Source organism: Scleropages formosus, chromosome 14, assembly GCF_900964775.1.
Source record: "Scleropages formosus chromosome 14, fSclFor1.1, whole genome shotgun sequence".
Lineage (NCBI taxonomy): Eukaryota > Metazoa > Chordata > Actinopteri > Osteoglossiformes > Osteoglossidae > Scleropages > Scleropages formosus.
In genome coordinates this window covers 26173629-26194125 of record NC_041819.1, presented here as the reverse complement: position 1 = coordinate 26194125, position 20497 = coordinate 26173629, and the positions used below count along the sequence as shown (strand labels likewise).

Sequence of the window (20497 nt, the reverse complement as noted above, 5' to 3'; positions counted from 1 at the left end):
CGCACTAAGCCTGAGGCTCCCTATTGGCCTGCTGTGGACACGTGGTGCACCCTGCAGTGCATTATGGGACCTGCAGTTGTTTTATGCTTAGTTTTGTAAAATGGAAGCTTATCGAAACTGTTTCTTCTTGTTAGTAGATTCTGATCGTATAATTCTGTACTGTCGACATTTTAATACGAACGACATAAAACATGTTTAGAGCAATACCTATTTCAGGCGCTTGGTAACAGGTGCACCTTAGCATTCCTTAATATTGACTAACAAAACACTGAAGCAAATTTAATTAACGTTAAAGAATCGCTTAAGTTTAAACTGAATTATTGAGTGTGACTAAGTATGCCGAGTCCAGCGAATCGAAGCTCTTAAGACAAAGAAAACTGTATTCGGTTTTCTCATCTCACGTCGATCTGGCGTCTTGTGCTTGAAGTCATGAGAAAGAATAATTCCTTATGCTACCAACAATGTCTGAGCAGCCAACAGTCAGACTCATATTTATTAATGTAACAGGATAAGTTGGAGAGATGATGGCATTACTAAATTCATATCCAAAATATGGGACAGCTGGTAGCGTAGTGGCTTTCTTCAGTAAAATTATCCAACTGTACAAACTGTTAAATGATTGAAGGTAGCTTAACACTGTAAGTCGTTTTGGGGAAAAGCGTCACTACATCTTCTCAAAACAGACCACTATAAGTATAAACAATGCATGTGTCGACTGGGAATTTTTCGTTTGACTCGTCGCCTTGACATGCGCAGTTGCAGCCGTGACGGTACAAACTCGTCGTTTGACTAGTTTTCCTGACATGCGCAGTATAAGCTCTGAAGCATCGCAATGGCGGTACCGGAGAGGTCTACAAAAGAGCGGTTGTTATCAGTTCTAGACGATTTGGAGGTTCTATCTCGGTATGTAGTCATCTTAATAATTTTGTGTACGGGGTCTTAGTCTAAGTTCGTACAAAGAAGTCGGTTAAATAAACCGTGGTACAATCATCATGTGTACGAAGCTGACGCTCCGAGCCCCTCAGTCAGTCAGTGAGCTGAGGCAGCGAGTGGGAAAATACAAGAAGAGTTGAGTTGTTGAGTAAGTCAGGCCTGAAAGTGTGGTTTTTACTGCACTATATTGTACCTGAGAAACAGGGTAATTCATGTTTTTTTTTCGTGGCTTCATGTTCACCAACTTCAACTTGTGCAAGTGCTTTAATAAAGTACAACGACGTTTGTTTCCTCTAGTCTAGACTAGTTGTGGTGCATATAGTTAATTATGTTCATGTTGCAGTGCTATTTTTAATCAGTTGTGACCTGCAATCTCAAGTCAGTGGGTTTGCTCGTTGCAGGGAGTTAATAGAAATCCTGGCCTTGTCAAGAATGCAGAAACTGCCCCAGCAGGGGGAGGACACTCAGGTAGAGGACATCTCACATCCCCAGAACAAACACACACACTCCTACACACCCTCAGAATGAGACACGCTGCCTCACACTCAAGGTCATTTGTTTACGTTTATTGATTTAGCGGATGTTTTTGTCCAAAGCAACTTCCCTGAACACACTGTGTAGTGTTATCAGCCCACACACCTTATTCACTCAAGCCAGGTGACTTACACTGCTGGACACACTACTTACAAAGAGTAACTCCTCCAAATACCAGTGAAACAAACTTTCACTCTGTCTCACACACACTGTGGATGATTTAGAGTCACCAATGCACCTGAACTGCATGCAGACATGGGAGAACATGCAAACTCCACACAGTTGCTGGAGATTGAACCTACATCCTCTTATGCCACCCAGACGCTGCAATACATACACACTCTTGCAGACTTTCCCTCCGTGACTCCTGCAGATCCTGGAGCTCCTGGTGCAGCGAGACACTGAGTTCCAGGAGCTCATGAAGGTGGCTCACCAGCAAGGCAAGGCTCACCAGGAGATGCAGTTGCTGGAGAAGGAGGTGGAGAAGCGGGACAGCGACATTCAGCAGCTGCAGAAGCAGCTGAAGGAAGCAGAGCACATTCTGGTGAGTCGTGATGCAGGACTGCGTGATCGAGTAACAGCGGAAAGTATGCTACTGAATGCTGGAAAGATATCTTGTGGTTTAAAATGTAGAGCAATATGGTCACTAGTGTTACTTTTGGGGAGTATGTGCAGGGAAATATATGAAAATAGATTAAAAGATTTCTAACACTGTAAACCTAAGTCCATGAGAAGAACAACGAGCGACTCACTTCATTCACTGCTACTGTGCCGAAAGGGGGAGGGTATTATGTGTGTCAGGCCCAGAATGTCTGTCTGTCTTTGTGTGGCTGTAATGTAGAATTTTGAACTCCAACTGGGTGTGATTTACATGAGTGCAACCTGGAGGAGAACGTATCGAGGCGTCACATGGCTGCACTGTGACCTCTGCATACAGCTTTGCTATAGCAAGAGAATACACACTTCTCGCCTCTGGGGAAATACAGTTGTTTGATCGTTATTTTAATAGCATTTTTTTTTCCCCCCAGGCATGAAAATTTCCCATGTAGCTCATTTGGTGTTAATGTTTCCAGTCTGAAACTTTTAAAATAAATCTCTGGAGAGTTGATGGTCCTTTTTGTGTTGTGCTGAGCTTGCTGTGGGACCTCTCCTACTGACACTAGATAACTGTCGGCATGGTCTGTTGAAAATTTTCTATTTTCGTGTCATGTCACCTCACCTTCCAGGCAACGGCTGTGTACCAAGCAAAAGAGAAACTGAAGTCAATAGAAAAAGCCAGAAAGGGTATGGCATTGTCAGAACATTGTTTTTAGAAGATGGATTCTAACACTGAATGAAATGGTTGAGACTTTTTTTTCTTGGACCACCTTCTTGCAGGAAGCATCTCCTCCGAGGAGATCATCAAGTACGCCCACCGAATCAGCGCGAGCAATGCTGTGTGTGCTCCTCTGAACTGGGTGCCAGGTATGTGTTTGAACAGCAGGTGGCATAGTGGTAATTTTGTCTTGTGACCAGAAGGGTGCTGGTGCAGCATATAGTCTCAGGTGTTTGCTTGTACCCCTAAGAAAGCAGTAAACCACAGTCCTCTAAATAGACAAATTATAATCTGGTAAGACTCTCTTACGCACCTGCCTGCTTAATCCCGGTGCAATATTTCCATAAGAATGGTATTTCCTGAACCTACACTGAAAAATATTTGTATAACCTCGTCTATCTGAACTTGAATAAATGGCAGAAGTTTAGAAATGTGCACTTGTATCTTTGAGCACAATATTTAAATGTAGTTGTTTCAATTGCTGAAAGATGTATAAATCTATGTAAAAAAAAATAGTTGTAATAATGAATTGTCTGTGTTAAAGCAGCAATGCCATCTTTCCCCACCATCTCCTTCTTCGCCTGTTCCTTGTAGGCGATCCTCGGAGACCGTACCCAACTGACCTGGAGATGCGAAGCGGAATGCTGGGCCATATGAACAACCTGTCCACCAATGGTGTGAACGGACACCTCCCCGGAGACGCGCTGGCTGCTGGCAGACTGCCAGGTATTTACAGCCCGCATGTTATCTCATGGTTTTCCTTGGGACTTTATCAGGATTCATTTTGTCTGACTCAGCTCTCCTATGAAACATTTTCTCTCCTTTCATTTTATTGTAATGAATTTTAGCCTCAGTGTTTGCTGCCTGTCATCGGACACCTCCCTTTTCTGTAAGAACTGGACATTTTTGTGTTAACATAGCGGAAAGATTTGTTTTACATCCTGAGGATAACACCAAACTGATATGTCAAGTTTGATGGTTGTCATTCTCTTGTTTCGAGCATTACTTCTGGTTTGGTTCATGGATGTTGTTAGAATAATGCAAAGAAATTGTACAATACAGTCTTCTCACATGTATATAGTGCAGTGTGCCTATATATCTCATCTGCCTTTAAGATGAATTTTTGTAAAACTCGTAACATTTAAATTGGAAAAAATAAACACAGGTGTTAGCTTTTTTCCAACGAACATGCAAAAATTTGTTTTAAACAAGGTGAAAATCTGATTCTAAACAAAGTCCAGAATTTCAGAACACTACCTAATGAGGCAGTTGTCAATGTAATCACTCTAATAAAACAGTGACTCCTCTCTGCCGAGCCATGTGTAAAGTATCATTAGTGATAAATGAGTAGTAAATTAAATCAAATTCTCGGCCCTTCATGTTTTAAACTGATGTGTAAGGCTTTCCTTTGCCTTTTCAACTATTGGCACATCCTTTAGAACCTCTGGAATTGGCCTTTATTATTATCGATGATGGTTTTACAGTTTGTCAAAGTTCTAATATTTCTGAGGGATGCATAACCAGCTGGTACACAGCAAAGAGACAACTGAAGGTGTCTTGGATAATCACCCCACATGGGGGGGCATGTTTACCTCACCTGATGCTTGATGTCACTAAGTAGTATATTTTGAGTTGAAATTTCTCTTCTCATTAGGTGATTCCCACGAGTTATGGTTCTTATGCAAATTGTAGGGTTCAGATTACATGTGTTCGTAAATGTAAATTCTTAGCTTTTTTTATGTGAGGCAAGACTGTAATTAAGCAGCATTCATGGCAGTAATATCACACAGAGATGGTTCCCCACCCAAATAATTACCCAAGGTGGTAGTGTTGTAGGCTTGTTTCTTAATTTATTAATCACCTACGCAGTCAGTGTTTTTAGTCACTCAGGGTTGAGGAATTTATTTTAGAGCGCTAAGAGCTGCAGCTTCATGTTCTGCCTGCTTTTCGTCATTCATTTTGCCTTCATACTTGTAGAGTAAACAAAGCGCCTGTTGAAATCCTTGTCCTCATCAGCCTGTCAGTGAAGTCAGTGTTGGTCTTTGGCCTCATTGTTGCTCCCTTCCTCTATCTGCAGATGTGCTGACTCCGCAGTATCCCTGGCAGTCGAGCGACGTATCCGTGGGAATGCTGCCCCCCCACCACAGCAACGACTTTGCACTCGAGCCCCCCGGCCACAACAAGGAGAATGAAGATGACGTGGAGGCCATGTCCACAGACTCATCCAGCAGCAGCAGCGACTCGGACTGAAACGATCTCCCTTACAACACGCACACACAGATGTGCAAGCAGAACTGCCTGGGCTGAAGACTCCTTATTAGAGAAGAGCTGATATATATTTTTTTATCACTTCCCATTTCATTGGCTTGGATTTCCTAACTATCCCATGTATTTTTGTACAAAAGCCACTTCTATTTAATTCTGACTTCACCTTCAGGAGTTTTATGTTACCTGTAGGTTTAAAAAAAAAAAAAAAAAAAAAAATTTCAGTAAAGTCATTTACTCCTTAGCCATTTTTTACACCACTTTCATGTGAAACGTGGTTGTAATTGAAAGTTTTGTAAGAAGTGAACACTGAGTGATGCTGTGCTTTACGGTGCAGTTCTGAAACACGGGTGCCGCTGCAGGAACGCTACTACCTGTCTGCATTAACTCGCTCGGCAGCTTATTTGTATGTTTATTGTGCCCTTTATTGTACTTAATTCCTCTAATGGGTCTCCAGGTGCCATGTATTGGTCCCTGACTGTTAACCTCTGAACTTGAGATCAGTGTTATTGAAAAGCACGTCTGAATTTTCACTCACGTGAAACAGCCAGAGGATGTTTTCACTGTACCTCACTGGACCCGGTGCTCTTGCTGTTATAGAATCATGGGATATAAAAGGTGTTTTACATTGAATGCATTAGTGTGATTTGCCAGGTTTTTGGTAACATGTTTATATTGAAAGTTACTTCACCCAGGGGTGCTGAACTTTTGTGTCTGAGGACTGCTGGGGGCTTGAGGGGCAGCCCTTTGCTCAGTCTCAGCTCTTTCTTGTTTTGTAGAAACAGTTGCTGTGTATTATCTCCCATCACCTGTCTTGCTGGCTGCCAACCAGGCACTGAGTAAAACCTATACTCAAACCACAGGATTTCAACCCTTGAGGCTCAGTTGTACCCCTGCGTTGAAGAGATACAGGCAGAACTTGAGCCCCAGCCTCTTAGTCGCAGAATGAGTTACTTAACCGGTACTCCACTGTAGGTTTGGTTAATATTTCACATGGAGATGAAAATTGAGCTTTTGTACAAATACGGCTGCAGAGCAGATGTAGTAACAATATGAATGTTTGGCTTATGTGAACTGAATGAAAGCAAAATTGTTTTCAGGGACACATTAATCTTTATTTTCAACCGTTAATTTGTAAATACTACTGTATATATATTGTTCCTTGTAAATAAAGAACGCTCTTTGGTAAACTTGTCTTTTGTGTTCCATGGTTCTGTATAAATTTACAATTATTTAGCTGATGCTTTTCTCCAAAGTGACTTACAATGTTGTACCGCAAGGGTGTGGTACAGATTTGACATGTAAGGTATTAGCAGAGATTCAGTAACTGAAAACAGAACTTTCCTTTTTCAAAATCTTTCTTCAGTCAAGCTCACTGCAACTCCTATGCTTCAGGGTGGTGAAGGGGTCAGAGATCTCCATCCACGTGAGCACTGGACAATTCTATGAACAACATCCGCGTAAACACAAAAGTGCTGCGGTAAACTATTAACCTCACTGCTGTCAGTCACATGTGTGACTGTACAGGAGTGATGGGCTGCAGTACCTCAGTGCACAGAGTGCAATTTCAAGCCTCGCCGACAGGGGTCAGCAGAACCAAATCTCTACAAGCTTTCAACTTAGGAGCTAATCAAGACCGAGCACTTATAAGTTTAGATCGCACCAGTGGCGAACTTGAGAACTTTCAAATTGTAATGACATAATGATGAAGTGAGAACGGCTAGGTTTAAGATAAATATATTCATTTACAAAAAAAAAAAAAAAAAAATTTGACATATTAGAATTAGCGATCAACAGTGCGGAAGAAGAATCGAAAAAGCCCCCCGGTTGGCCCAGCTGTACCCACGTGATTGACGGACCCAAGGGATTTATTCGGGCCACGTGACAAACCGTTCTTGTGCGCAGACTCAGAGCTGGGCGTCGTGTCCCACTGCGCATGCGCACCCCGGGATTTGTTTTTCTGCGCTGGGTTGAGGAGGGAAACATGGCGACGACCCTCATCTGTGGCCGGCTGTCCGCTGGACTCGGGAGTTCTGGCTCCAGAACGACCCTCAGAAATGCCTGCAAGGTCAGTGAGTTTAAGCGAGAGCCGGTCAGGTCGCGCCGTCAGTCGGAGTCGCTTCGGGGCCTGTAGCTCGGTGGTGGTGGGGAGGTGTCCGACCGAGGCGGCGGCGGCCGGGACGTCGGTCGTCATGAGGGTCAGTCACTCCTCCTCCTCGGTCCTCACCCTCCTCCTTCTGACGCTCTTGAGGCGGGCGACGCTGTGTGTGTGTGTGTGTGTGTGTGTGTGTGTGTGTGTGTGTGTGTGTGTGTGTGTGTGTGTGTGAGAGAGAGAGACATCCCCCAATGCCATTGCAATGGACTCCGATGATCCGCCAACAACTGACCTCTAGGCCGCAGCGCAACACACTGACTGTGTGTGTGACTTAAAAAGCACAAAGTTAGAGAAACTCAGTATAACACTTCTCCAGTGTAATTGTATGTAACAGTTTAACAAGAAACACTCCGCTGTAACACTTGACCAGTGTACCTTGTAACGACAGAAACACTATAATATAATGTTTACTTTATTCATTTACCTGGCACTTTTCTCCAGAGTGACTTACAGTGTCGAGCTGCTGACAGTGATACTATGTGCCTGTTTATACAGCTGGGTTATTTTACTAGACCAATTTAAGGTAAGTATCTTGCTCTGGGTACTAAACCTGGAAGTGGGATTCAAACCTTTGACCTTTGCACCCAAAGGCAGTGGCTCTAACAACTACACTACCAGCTGCCGCAGAATATAACACACTGTTTCAACAACATACTGTTGTACCATTTTACCAGTGGTCATGTACCCTGGCTTGCCAGTGCACTGATGTAATAGTGTAACATCAAGGTACTGGTAAACCAGCATGTTTGGTTTGTACCCTGAGCAGTGATGGACCCCTAGACAACGGATGCATTTTTGCTTTCATCAGTTCAGGGGTAAGTACCTTGATCAAGGGTACAGGGGCAACAGGTGGGATTCGAACCTGGGTCCTTTCGAGGCAGTGGCCGCAACCACGATGCTCCCTGCCGTCCTTCTGGCACCTGTCGGTGTGCCGGCAGGACGAACAGTTTCGATCCCTGCTGATGTGACTCGGTTTACCGCTGTACTGTGGGTCTCGTTTGCACCGTTTGCTTTGCGCCGAAACTTCGTCCAGCTGCTCCCCTGTCACTCGCACCCCTTTTTCCGAGTGTCCTCCAAGTCCTGTTTTAGGAAAGGTGACCTTTTCCCCGAATGCAGCTCTACCCGGCGCTCCTCGTCCCTCGTTGGCCGTCCCTCCGCTCTTTAAAAACGCCCGTTTCGTACGCTCAGATCTTCCCACTTGGGCCGCTTTGTTTTCAGGGCGAGAGTGTGACGTTGCCTTCAATATTTATGGCCAGTTTTTGTCTGTGAATTTCAGGAAGTTGTGAAAAGGAACCGTTTCTCCTTTTTCTCAGTAAATTTCAGCCGAGTCAGAACTATGGGTTAAATATCAGTTGAAGTAACTGTGTCTTTTATACTGTATTTGTAATAACTGCCTTATTATTAAGTGTAATAAGTGGTAGTTTAATAACCTTTGACCTTGTGACACTGCAGGACAGGCTGTGTAAACTTAGCAATGACTGAAAAGGTATTTGTAGTAAAACTACAATTAAGATAAAATATCCACCTGAAATGCAACTGCTTTTTGGATAAATTTCTAGGATTTCGAGGAAATCGTCCAAACTCCGCATCCAAACATGTGATACACTTTCAAACTGTACAATGTCCTCTCTAAGGTGCATTTACTCTGTGTTGTTACCATGTACAGTACGGCAGCCTGCTGCTCCTCCCGTGCACTGCTAACTGCGTCTCCCTCCCCCCCAGGTGCTTGGCGGCACCTCTGGCCTGTTGGGGAGCGCGGGGCCACAGCAGCACCCGGTGCAGCAGCAGCAGCGTCGGAGCCTCTCGCTTCACGAATACATGAGCATCGGCCTGCTCAAGGAGTCGGGCATCTCGGTGCCGGCCGGCATGGTGGCCAACACGCCCGAAGAGGCCTACTCGGTCGCCAAGCAGATCGGTATGCATGCAGGGGTTGACCTGGGGTGTCGGGGTTTGGGGACGTTTGGACTGGGTTCGGGTCAGGGGAGGGCCCACGTGTCCTTGCTGGAGGAAAATTTCCCGTAGGTGTCACATCTGTGCGTTTCCCAGAGTAAAAAATGCAGGCAAACCAGGTTTTGAAGGTTTCTTGTATTGCTCATGTTTTCGGTCAATGGCCACTATTCTCATGGCGGAGAAAACGTGTCCTGTTTTGACAACAATAGAAAAACTCGCTGCGGTAGCTCATGCCTCCCTTTTCAGTCATCCATGTATGTTTATAGAATGTTGCCTGCTGTGCTGCTGCACTTCGTAGCCTAAATATAGGCCTGGTGTTTACCGGTGTCAGTTACACTGTTTCAAGGGCTTGGTCAGACCTCCCTCCTGGCATCCAATTAGGGCACGGCTCCAGGAATGGTGTCCAATTATTGGGATACAGTAGGGGCGCGGCCTGCCGAATGGCATTCAGTAGGGGCACGGCAATTAGGATAGGGTTCACAGAATGGCATCCAACAAGGGCATACCTTTAGGAGCAATATCCAATTAACGACATCCAGTAGGGCCACTGCTCACGGAACGGTATCCAATAGGGTCACGGCTTGAGGAGTGGCACCTAATTAGGGTAGGGCTTGCTGAGCAGCATCCAGTAGGGGCACAACTCTGGTAGTGGCATCCAAAAGCAGAGCTCAGTGATGGGTGTCCAATAAGGGTACAAGTACTGTAGAGTCTTTTGGAGTAATAAATTATTTATGCATTTTGTAGTAGTTGAGTAATTGATGGTTAATGAACGTAGATTGAGTTGAGTGAACTGCTTTCTCTGTGTGTGTGTTATGTTCTCTTTCCTGCTGAAACACGTTGATGTTGTTGCGCTTTTGAGCTCCTCAGCCTCTGAGTCGTTGCTTGGAAACTGTCTTCTTGGTCCTCGTCCTTCAGAGCCATGTTCTCCGTGGTGCAGAGAAATGCACATGCTGTATCTCCATGCGTGTGCTGATGAGTTGTGAGGTCAAACAGCTGGACCCCACAGTCCACTGGCGTTGAAAAGACTCCTTTCGGGGTCCTTTAGCAAAGTGTTACTCATCCCGCTATGTTTCGATGGAGGATGAGAAGGATCCCTGTGGTGTCAGTCTTTTTCGGCCCCTGGTTCCATGCTGTTTCTAGCCCCAGTTAGTGCTCCCTGACTGAGTAGTGTTGGGCTGAACTTAGTCCCTCAGTCTCTTCCATCTGTCAGGCAGCAGCATCATAGTGCTTACAGCTGTTGCCTTGTGGTCTAAGAGTTCTGGGTTTGAATCCCCCATCCAACTCTAGTTCAATTGATCAAGGAACTCACCCTGAACTGATACAATAAATGGGTAAATTAGTGTTAAGTAGCTGTAGTGTACAAACCTCACACTGTAAGTCACTTTGGGAAAGGCGTTAAAGATTAGTCGTCATTAATTTAATTACTTTTGGACTGAGGCCCTACATTGGACAAGCAGTTATTGATGATGGATGTTTATTGCCAGGAATTAAAGTTTAACTGAAGCAAACGAATGCCTTGGAGTAGATTTTGTAGCATCGTGTATTTTAAGGAGACAAACACACGCTGTATCCCTGTGATCAGAGCTGGGAGACCCTGTTTGCATGTTTGATGTGCAACGGTGTGATAAGGCGTGGCAGGTTCGAGTGATCCCATAGATGGGGGGGGTCAAAGCCCATTATTGGGGTTGTGGGGAATAGTGGTCCAGCTGAACTACTCTGCCCAGTTCACAGAGAAAGGGACTGGTTCAGCAGTAACGTGTGTGTGTGTGTGTGTGTGTGTGTGTGTGTGTGTGTGTGTGTGTGTTTACCTACAAAGTCAAACTGCCTTTATGTGTTTTTACCTCAGGTTCCAAGGACCTAGTTGTTAAGGCCCAGGTGCTGGCGGGAGGCCGGGGTAAAGGAACCTTCGAGGGGGGTCTCAGAGGGGGCGTCAAAATCGTCTACTCGTGAGTGCTGCCTCTCTTTTTATCTCTCTCTCGCGCACACACACGCTCGCACACTCTTTGTCAATCTGGACATGTTCAGTCTAGTAGTTGTCTCGCATTGACAGCTGCCAGCTGTGTTACTGCGAAGAAGTATTTACCTGTTGCCAGTCTGAGCTTCGCCTCTCCCTCCCCTTCCCCCCGCAGTCCCGAGGAGGCCCGAGACATCTCCTCCCAGATGTTGGGCAAGAAGCTCTACACGAAGCAGACGGGAGAGCAGGGCCGCATCTGCAATCAGGTGTTCATCTGCGAGCGCAGGTACCCTCGCAGGGAGTACTACTTCGCCATCACCATGTCGAGGTCCTACCAGGTGAGCCACCGGGGGCCACGCGCTCACCCTGGGCGACTGCCACGCCCCTCCTACCTTGTGCGCGCCGCTTGTCGGGTCATGTCTCTCACCTCACCTTCCGATTGCTGTGACGGGAGCGGATCAAAGCAGAATGCTGCTCTGCTATTATCGCCTCTGGCGTGGCAGAGCTTCGTCACTAGGGGGCAGTACGAGTGGGGAAACGGAAGCGGAGTGGTTTGGAGTAGCTTTGGCACAGCTGTGCTGATTAGTGGTTTCATTCTGCAGATTTAAAGGAGGGCTGGGAAAACCGCCACCTCTAACTTTCTGTTCTTTGGCTGCAGAAACATTTTTTTTCTTTTCTTTGATCATTAAATTTCATGTAATTTGTATTAATGGAGGCGTACAAAACACGTAACATTTCATGAGCATCGATCTGTCTTTGAAGGGGTTGCGAGGAGACCTGCATGATGTTCTTGTGCCTCCAGGAGGATGCAGCACCTCTTGCCTCATTCGTTTCCCACTTCGTGCCTCTGCTATGTCGACAGCAGGCTCCGTTTCCTTGTGTCTCACATTCGTGGTTGTGGTTCGACTGATCGAGCTACGCCTGTCGCTGACGCTGCCTGGTCTGTGCCACAGGGTCCGGTGCTGATTGGTAGCTCTCACGGGGGCGTGAACATCGAGGATGTGGCGGTGGAGAACCCCGACGCCATCATCAAGGAGCCTATCGACATCATGGAGGGCATCAAGATGGAGCAGGCCATCAAGGTGCTGTTTGTCGCCACGGCAACATCACAATGCCATCTCATCCAGGCTCTGTTTCGCGGGAGCGTCGTGACATTCTCTCGGTCTCCTATAGGTGGCGCAGAAAATGGGCTTCCCCCCCGCCCTGGTGAACGAGGCGGCTGAGAACATGATCAAGCTGTACGACGTCTTCATCAAGTACGATGCGTCCATGGTGGAGATCAACCCCATGGTGGAAGACTCCTCGGGCATCGGTGGGCTGCTGTCCAGGGCTCTCTCTATCTCTCTCACACGCACAGAGACACACAGACACCTCTAGCACTTGCTTGTTAGCCTGCTCCTCTCCCACACACACCTGTCTCAGACAAAGCTTGCAACCCAGTCACCTTTGCCACTCTTTCTCACGTAACACACACACACTTGTCTCTCGCTAAGCTCGCTCTCTCTCTCACACACACCCACTCCTGCTTCCACAACTTAGCAGAGGAGTTTTATAACACCCCCCCCCCCCATTGATCAGTCCTCATCTGTTCCTGAAAACCGATGGAATGTGGAAAAGCCAGATAATGAAATTACTTATTTCCATTATTTTTTACAAGGGAAATTTCTGGTTTGTTCAAAGCCCTTTCCAGGTTCTGCCAAAATCACTCTAAATGATGCCTAATACTGTAAGGAAAAAGCAGTGTAACCCGCAGGAATTTTACAGTTTTACTTTTGCAGTTTGTTCCTGGAAAATATTGTGCGCATGTATTATATATTTTTTGCTGTTCTGTTGCCTTTGCAACACTTTTTTTTTTGTCCGCCTGCAGTTCTTGTAGCAAGTACAGGTGTGTATCCGCAAAGCTTCCCGAATGTTCTGCGCCGCAGAGTTCCTACAGTTGCTGTGTTTACTTTGTGGACCCCTCACTGCTGCTGCTGATGGTGCTGATGATGGGGCTGGAACCCCCAGCAGAGCACACATTCTGGGTCTGGGGGGTAACGATGAGCTGTGTATGGAAATGTCATTCATGGAGGGTCTAATGTGTATAAATAATACTTGAGATCATTACTTTTATCATTTGTAAGCTAACGCCAACTGGCTTGAGAAAGATGACTCTGTCACATGTCAATAAGGTTAAAACCATCGTAGCCCAGTGTATCAATGACGGTCCAGACCTATCAGCGATGAATGGTATCGATAACCTCTGAGGGGGTAGGAGAGGAGCGGATAGTGGGAGACCAAATAATGGGGGTCGAGTGTGTGTGTGCTGCAGTGTGTGGAACCTCTCCCGTGATTATTTGGTTTCGTTGAGGACTACATGTCGTGGACACAAACTCCACGAGGGAGGTTCATGGGAGGACAAGGAGCGTGAGGGTGGGAAGCTGTAGTGCATGTGTGTTTGCGTGCGTGCGCGCGCATGTACGTGCAGCTCCTGCAGCGGCACCTTTCACGTGCCATTTAACGTTGAGGAAGAATGGGGTCTGGTGCTCTGCCTGCCCCTTGCTTTCTGCTCCACCATGACTGGGGCATCTGGTAGTGTAGTGGTTAGAGCTACTGCCTTCAGACCCAAAGATCACAGGTTTGAATCCTGCCTCCAGTTGTAGTACTCTTGAGCAAGGTACTTACCCTGAATTGCTCCAGTAAATGATACCCACTTGAATAAATGTAAATCAGTGTAACAAGATTGGTGCTGCTGAGCTGAGGTGGGTACAGAGCTCCTAGTTCACCTACAGTAGGTACAAAGAAATCTATTCATTGTCAACCCCCACTTCATCACTAATGACTTGACCAGTGGTGGGTCGCAGTAGTCCAGAGCCTATCCTGGAAGCATAAGGTGTGAGTCAGGGTACACCCTGGAGGAGACAGTCATTCAGATACTGTGGGAGGAAACCAGAGCGCCTAGAGGCAACACACACAAACACAGGAGGAACGTGTAAACTCCACACAGGCTGAGCCAGATTGGAACCTGCATCCCAGGAGCTGTGAAGTGCCTGTGCTGCCATGACCAACTTCATATATTGAATGTACACGTGAGTGACAGGTAGATCTGTGGAGTAAAATACCACGGGCGCCTGTACAGTGCGTTGACATCCCATGCTTTGACTCGGTAACTGACAGCAATCGTTAAATTTAAGTTTAGATTTTTTTTTTAAAAATTCTTCACCAGACCACTTTGCATGGCACTTCAGCATTCTGTGAGGTATTTCACCTGTTGTCCTGTGACTAGTTGCTTACCTGGTGGTGACAGGCGAGCTCTGCGTGTGTGTTCTGCTCTGCGCAGTGATGTGCATGGATGCCAAGATCAACTTCGACTCGAACGCTGCCTACCGGCAGCAGAAGGTGTTCAACATGCGCGACTGGAGCCAGGAGGATCCGCGGGACCACCAGGCCGCCAAGGCCGACCTCAACTATATTGGGCTGGACGGCACCATCGGCTGCCTGGGTGAGTTGCCTGGCGCGTTCCAGTAACGTGTGTGTGTGTGTGTGTGTGTGTGTGTGTGTGTGTGAGAGAGAGAGAGAGAGAGGAGCTCAGGAAATGGGCTTTGAATTACTGGTCCCATGTTTTTTACTAGGAGTCACAAGGTTTTTGTGTGTCTGTGCCCATACGCATGTGTTCAGTAAACGGAGCTGGCCTCGCCATGGCAACCATGGACATCATTAAGCTACATGGGGGCACACCTGCCAACTTCTTGGATGTGGGGGGTGGAGCTACAGCACACCAGGTGACAGAGGCGTTCAAGCTCATCACTTCAGACAAAAAGGTCGGTAACACGGCAGCCCTCTGTGGGTGGGTGGAGGGCTGAAAGGATTCCTCGGGCAAGTGCATTAATTAAAACGATCATATTTCCTACCTCGAGTACTTGTTTCATTGAGTACTTGTTCCACCTGTACGTATCTATGTATATAAATATATGTGTGCGTTTGTGTGTCTGTATATCTTTCGTTGTCGTTACACGCGTCACTGTGTATCAGGGAACAGTGGAGGACATGGATGGTAATTTGATGTGCTTTCGAGTAAAAAGGTATTACTTTGTTATACCACACCGCAGCGTCTGTTGCCTGTTTGTGCCGCTGGGGGACGAGTATACACGATATTCGTATTTATAGAGACGCCTGTCAAGTGTGCTGGTGTGTGATATACAGTGTGGTCAAGGAACCGGACCAGTGACCCAAGGTTTCGGTTTCTGTTCTCTTTACCCTTTCTACCCCTGAACTGCTAAAGTTTCCCGCTGTGCAAGCAGGTAAAAGACACTGCCTTGTTAAACAGTTTTATGCTCCACTCGGGTCACTTGGAGTAAAATTGTCTGCCGATCCAGTAAAATGTGTTAGTATGCGGGTCACGGGAGATAAAAATCCCGGCGGGAGAAAACTGATTGGCGCATTTCTCACGGAACAGGTTCAGGCCATCCTGGTCAACATCTTCGGCGGCATCATGAGGTGTGACATCATCGCCCAGGGGATCATCATGGCCGTGTCGGACCTAGAGCTGAAAATCCCCATCGTGGTGCGGTTACAAGGTGAGTATCTCCACTGACAGCTCTGCTGAAGGAGAGACTATGTTGAGCTGGGCTCCAGGGAGGAAGTTCCAGGCGCGGCAATGCCGCTTTTGGCTCAGCAGCAGTTCTGCAGTTGCCTCACCCAGCTGCCGCTCCTTAACACGTTCATGAGCATGTTGTCCATCGGCCTTGTTGTGGCCCCTCCTGAGCCCGTCATTCAGCACTGAAGACCACAACATGCCTGCGTTCTTGGCACCGGAGCGTTAACCGCTGCTTCGAGACAGGGCTCCAGCGGTGTTTGTTCAAGTCTGTATCGCAGCCCAACGGTGGCATTTTCTCCAGGTGGCCCCAATTAGAACATCCTTTGACCTTTCATCCTGTCTGCCGTGCTGGAGCTCACGGTGCTCCAGTGATGGCAGGGGGATGGGGGGGGCATTCCAGTACAAGCTGTCGTGTCCTTTACCTCGCGCTGCGAAGGAATGCACTCTTACTGCGTCCCCTCCATGTCACCACAGCGCAGCTCCCCTCATCCCTCTTGTTACTTCATTTTACCCTGTTCAGTCCTTCACATCAATCCACAGCTCCCTCCTTTCTTGCTGTCCCCGTGGAGACTTGCTGTTTGGAACTGGCCAGTTCCTGGGGTTGAAGGGCACACTAGGGTTCGTTGCTCTTTGGGGGGATGGGGTCTCCCTGTAGTCTTTGTCTCCATTGATGGAAGAGCAGCAGCCCTGGTGATGAGGAGGAGCATGATGATGATGAAGGTAAGACGTTTGTAGTGGAAGCGGTTATGGGTTTCCGTCGAAAGCTGGTCTCCATGGCAACCTGACCATCGCGCTCCTCACGCCGATGGCCAAGAGCGCCTGCACTGATTGTGCTGGGTGACGTGGCTCTCCTGATGGTGTGTCTGCCTCCCCCCCGTGCCGCTTGGTGCCCATCGGTGCTTCAGGGTTTTTTTTTTTTTTTTTTTTTTTTTAAAAAAAAAAAAAAAAGTCCTTTTGAAGTGCTTTTTACGCTCTTTGTTTCTTTCAGGGACGAGAGTTGACGATGCGAAGGCCCTGATCGCCGCCAGCCCCCTCAAAATCCTGGCGTGCGATGACTTGGACGAGGCGGCGAAGATGGTATGTTGGCGGGGGGGGGGGGATGGGTCACAGAGGGGACGGTTCTCATTCCGAGTGGCGCCCGTCACTTGTTGGGGAGGAGCAGGGGGGTGGGGTGCGGATGCTGAGCTTCCTGCACCGGAGGCAAAGTAATATCCGGTGTGATCGATGTGTGTGATTCTGGTGGGAGGTACCCTGAGGGGGCACCAGCGTGCAGCGCCTGCTGTCCTGCGGAGTGTTTCCCAGTGAGACGAGTTCCAGACATTGGACCCGGGTATAAACACCTGTGACGGGCAGAGCTCTTGGTATAGGAAACCCGTGTGTTCTGGAACCGTGTGCGCACACACACGCGCACATTCTGAGGTGATTCATTTCCAGAGTCGTCACCCTTAACAGCGGGGTAATAACTGGTTTGTGTAGCTCCTCGGGTGCTTACATAATGTCTGATTAATCCGAATGAATCACATTCTGGCTTTATTTTGGCCCTGAGCCCAGAGCGTGGAGCGGCTCAGTGGGTGACACTTCTGGCTCCGGGGTCAAGCACCTCAGCTCGCTGAGCGGAGCGCGTGCGCGACGTGTGTGTAGCTTGGGTTACTGCTGTAAAGCACTGATGGGTCCCATGCGGCCTCACGGGGATCAGTAAAGGACAGTTAGAAAGTGACAGTCGATGCTAACAGCGTCGCTCTGCTGGACCCACGACGATTCCACTCCTGGGGGGGCTGGGAATCCTCGTCAACACCATCGATAAGCACTGCTCCTCTCTTCCCCCCCCTTCCCCCTCTCATTTCTCCAGGTTGTCAAGCTCTCTGAAATTGTGTCTCTGGCCAAAGAGGCCCAAGTGGACGTCAAGTTCCAGCTCCCGATTTAAGGCGCACCACCTCCAGCGCAGCAGGAACCCGTAACCGTAGCAACTTCTCCAAAGTATTGAGAGTATGGTTCAGCACACAATCGCTCGTTTCCTTTTTTCGATTTTGTTTTTTTGTCGTCTTCTGTGTGGAAGCATGACCCTCAGCCTGTTACTGTAGGCCCAGACACTCCGTGCTCCCTAGAAAGCAGGGCAACCGTGTCCTGTGTCCCCTTCATATCCATCTGCTCGCTGGTGCCTGTGCTGAATCCCCCCCCCCCCGCTTTGCTCAACCACCGAACTCCACAAGCAGACACTGTTGCCCCCCCCCACCCCAGCGAGCTGCTTTCTTCTTCTCCTCCTTCCTTCCGCCTTCCCTGTGCCTTGGTGCTATAAAAGCAGAGAGAGGGTCTGCACCGAGTATTTATACCGTTGGAAGTTCGCTGACTCGGTCGGGATCGCCCCTGCCAACCTCCAGCCGCTCACCCCGTCCCCCACGCAGCGATGCAGGGCGTGCGAACCCGTTGCCTCCACTCCCCTTGGTTAAGCGCGCTTCTCCCACTCCCCATCTCCTAGGTAGCACAGCGGTTACCGTAACGCACAAACACCCCAAACTCTGCTGGCTTCTGGGAGTAAATGTTAAACCCCCCATCCCCACCCCACATCTGGGTGCTCGGTCAGACACGTGTGCTCCGTGAGGAGGTCGTGTAGCCCCCACCCGCCCTGGCTTGCTGTACATACAATGAGGTAAATAGCGGTGCAGGAAGAAGGTGCTGTTAATGCGGTTAATTGACACAGATAGGTGAAAGTGTGTGTGTGTGTGTGTGTGTGTGTGTGTGTGTATCTGACGGAGGTGACGCTAAGATTACTGTAGTGGGTTTTAGTTTTTGTGAAAAAGGGCTCCTTACCAACAGCATCAGTATTAAGGGCAAAATTGTAGGAAATCAGAAGGTTTTGAACGAGGTCAGCTGAAACACACTGGAGCTTTAAAAGATATTTATAATTAAAAAACTGAAATTGTGATGTTTAAGTTGTATTGGAGAACCGACTCCCCCACCCATTAGGAACCCCCTTCACGCCAAGGTGCCGCGGCCCAATCCCCGATTGATCCCGGGCGGTTCGGAGCCCAGTCCGTCGACAGCTTTTGCTCATCATGGACCCTCCCCCCCCACCCACCGCTCGCTTGTGTCGTTCTGTAGCAGAAATGCACAGCTCACGCCCCCTCCCCCCCCCCCACCTCAGACACGCACCTCGCTGGACGACTGCCTGCTGCTCACATGGACCTGAAGTTGTAAGGCGCTTATTTACCTTGTAAATAAAAAAAACCATGCTTGTCCTTTATTGACTATTTAAGTGTGATGATTGATGGAAAAGAGGGCGAGGAGAAAAGATGACGATTAAATCCCTTGAACATCGAGAAGTGCTGTGTTTCTGTTCTTGGCTGACACTGACGACTCGTTGAATTGCTATGCGCCGTTCACCTGTTCTGCTGGCTGAGAGGTGTGTGTGTGTGTGTGTGTGTGTGAGTGAGAGAGTGAGAGTCTGAATCACGTTACTTGTGATTCAGTAGATTTGTTTTTTCCATTTTCATTTGCTTTGTCATAAGAGACATTAAATTTGTGAAACGGTATTTTTTAAATTGCTGCATTGGTTTTTTTTTTTTTTTTTTTTGTGTGTGTGTGTGTTCAGAAAATGTGTGTGTGTTACTCAGTGATGGCAACTTACAGAAGATTCTTCAGTTAGCAGGTTTATAAAGCACAAGAAGGTGGTGTGTATTTTCTCAAAACTGACATACATGACAATTTAATGTATTCACATCTTTTTATACATTTAGACATGATGCTGTAGTTTGCTACTTGGTGGTCCCACTCAAAGGAAGCTCAAAATTAATTATTAATCAGTTCAGTTTTGGGCATCACTGTGGTGGAATGAGCACCCTCTGTCCCTCACAGCTGCTGAATCCCTCCCTGCATTCAAGAAGGGTCTGGAACCCATCTCTCTCCAACTAATTTCTCTCCTGAAAGCTCCATAAATGATTCCAAAACAAACTATGATTATCTGCATATTTCATATTTGAATGTCATCTCTTTAGGAGCTACTGGAGGGATGTGAGCCAATAACATGGTGGTATCGACACACAAGCTGTGTCCATAATCCAGTGTCCGTGTCTCAAGCTCTTTGTCTGTTGTTGAACTTCTGTTGTACAACTGTGAACAGAGTAGAGACATCACTTTTGAAGAAAGCATCTGCTGGAGGCATGACTAGATTTGTGTGCTGGATGGCAGATGTGCTCAGCAGCTGGATGTAAATGACTCTGTGGTGCTGAGCCTTAAGAATCGGTGTTGTCCATGTGCGTCTCCATCTCCGTTCTGCATCAGGCATGAAACGGCAGTGCTTCTGCGTGACTCGGGTGCCGCTAACCTGTTGCTCGCAGTGTTTTGGCAGGTGCGCCCTGTCCTGCCGCCTCCGCGGTCTGATTACTCAAGTGGGACTACGGCACCGGGGCCATTGTACCCCGAGGCAGCGCAGCCGTCGTCTGAGGGAGAGGGCAGAAGAGAAACGCTTCTTCCTCGCTCTCTTCAGGCTTGTTTGTGAGCGTGTTTGTCCTGGGGTTGTGGTCAGTGTAAATTAGTTGTCTGGCCTTTCCATGTACCACGTTCTGTTCCTATGGTTCCGCTGAACCCGTCAGAGGCTGAGGCTGAGTCTTTGGTCCACCATGTTGCTTTGGTGGGGGGAAAAGCAGGTGCTGTAGCGCGTCGAGCCCTGACTGCAGCTCGAAGGTCCCGAGTTCGAACCCTGTTCTTGCTGGACTACCCTTGGTCATGGTATTTACCCTTAATTACTCCACTTAGTAAATCATTGTGAAGTTACTTATTTAACGTTGTAAGTTGCCTGGAAGAAGACCATTGGCTATA

At 47.8% G+C, this 20497-nt stretch overlaps 2 protein-coding genes across 2 annotated transcripts; both read left to right on the top strand.

Moving 5' to 3' along the window:
* Positions 1-75: 75 nt before the first annotated feature.
* Positions 76-6218, top strand: med4 (mediator complex subunit 4). The gene is made up of 7 exons (XM_018739892.2): positions 76-903; positions 1335-1401; positions 1841-2011; positions 2694-2751; positions 2845-2931; positions 3377-3508; positions 4860-6218. Exons 1-7 carry the CDS (start codon positions 833-835, stop codon positions 5030-5032), a joined length of 759 nt encoding a protein of 252 aa, XP_018595408.1. The 5' UTR covers positions 76-832; the 3' UTR covers positions 5033-6218.
* A 767-nt stretch (positions 6219-6985) lies between these two features.
* Positions 6986-19032, top strand: sucla2 (succinate-CoA ligase ADP-forming subunit beta). The gene is made up of 11 exons (XM_018739890.2): positions 6986-7115; positions 8925-9117; positions 10999-11098; positions 11282-11444; positions 12060-12188; positions 12280-12418; positions 14426-14587; positions 14764-14906; positions 15542-15662; positions 16671-16759; positions 17532-19032. Exons 1-11 carry the CDS (start codon positions 7032-7034, stop codon positions 17604-17606), a joined length of 1398 nt encoding a protein of 465 aa, XP_018595406.2. The 5' UTR covers positions 6986-7031; the 3' UTR covers positions 17607-19032.
* Positions 19033-20497: the final 1465 nt, after the last annotated feature.

Coding starts and splice junctions, on each gene's coding strand:
- med4 (XM_018739892.2), top strand. CDS start 833: ATGGCGGTACCGGAGAGGTCTACAAAAGAGCGGTTGTTATCAGTTCTA. Junction 1,402..1,840: donor AGCAGGGGGAGGACACTCAG/GTAGAGGACATC, acceptor TGACTCCTGCAG/ATCCTGGAGCTCCTGGTGCA. Junction 2,752..2,844: donor AATAGAAAAAGCCAGAAAGG/GTATGGCATTGT, acceptor ACCTTCTTGCAG/GAAGCATCTCCTCCGAGGAG.
- sucla2 (XM_018739890.2), top strand. CDS start 7,032: ATGGCGACGACCCTCATCTGTGGCCGGCTGTCCGCTGGACTCGGGAGT. Junction 7,116..8,924: donor CCCTCAGAAATGCCTGCAAG/GTCAGTGAGTTT, acceptor CCTCCCCCCCAG/GTGCTTGGCGGCACCTCTGG. Junction 11,445..12,059: donor CCATGTCGAGGTCCTACCAG/GTGAGCCACCGG, acceptor TCTGTGCCACAG/GGTCCGGTGCTGATTGGTAG.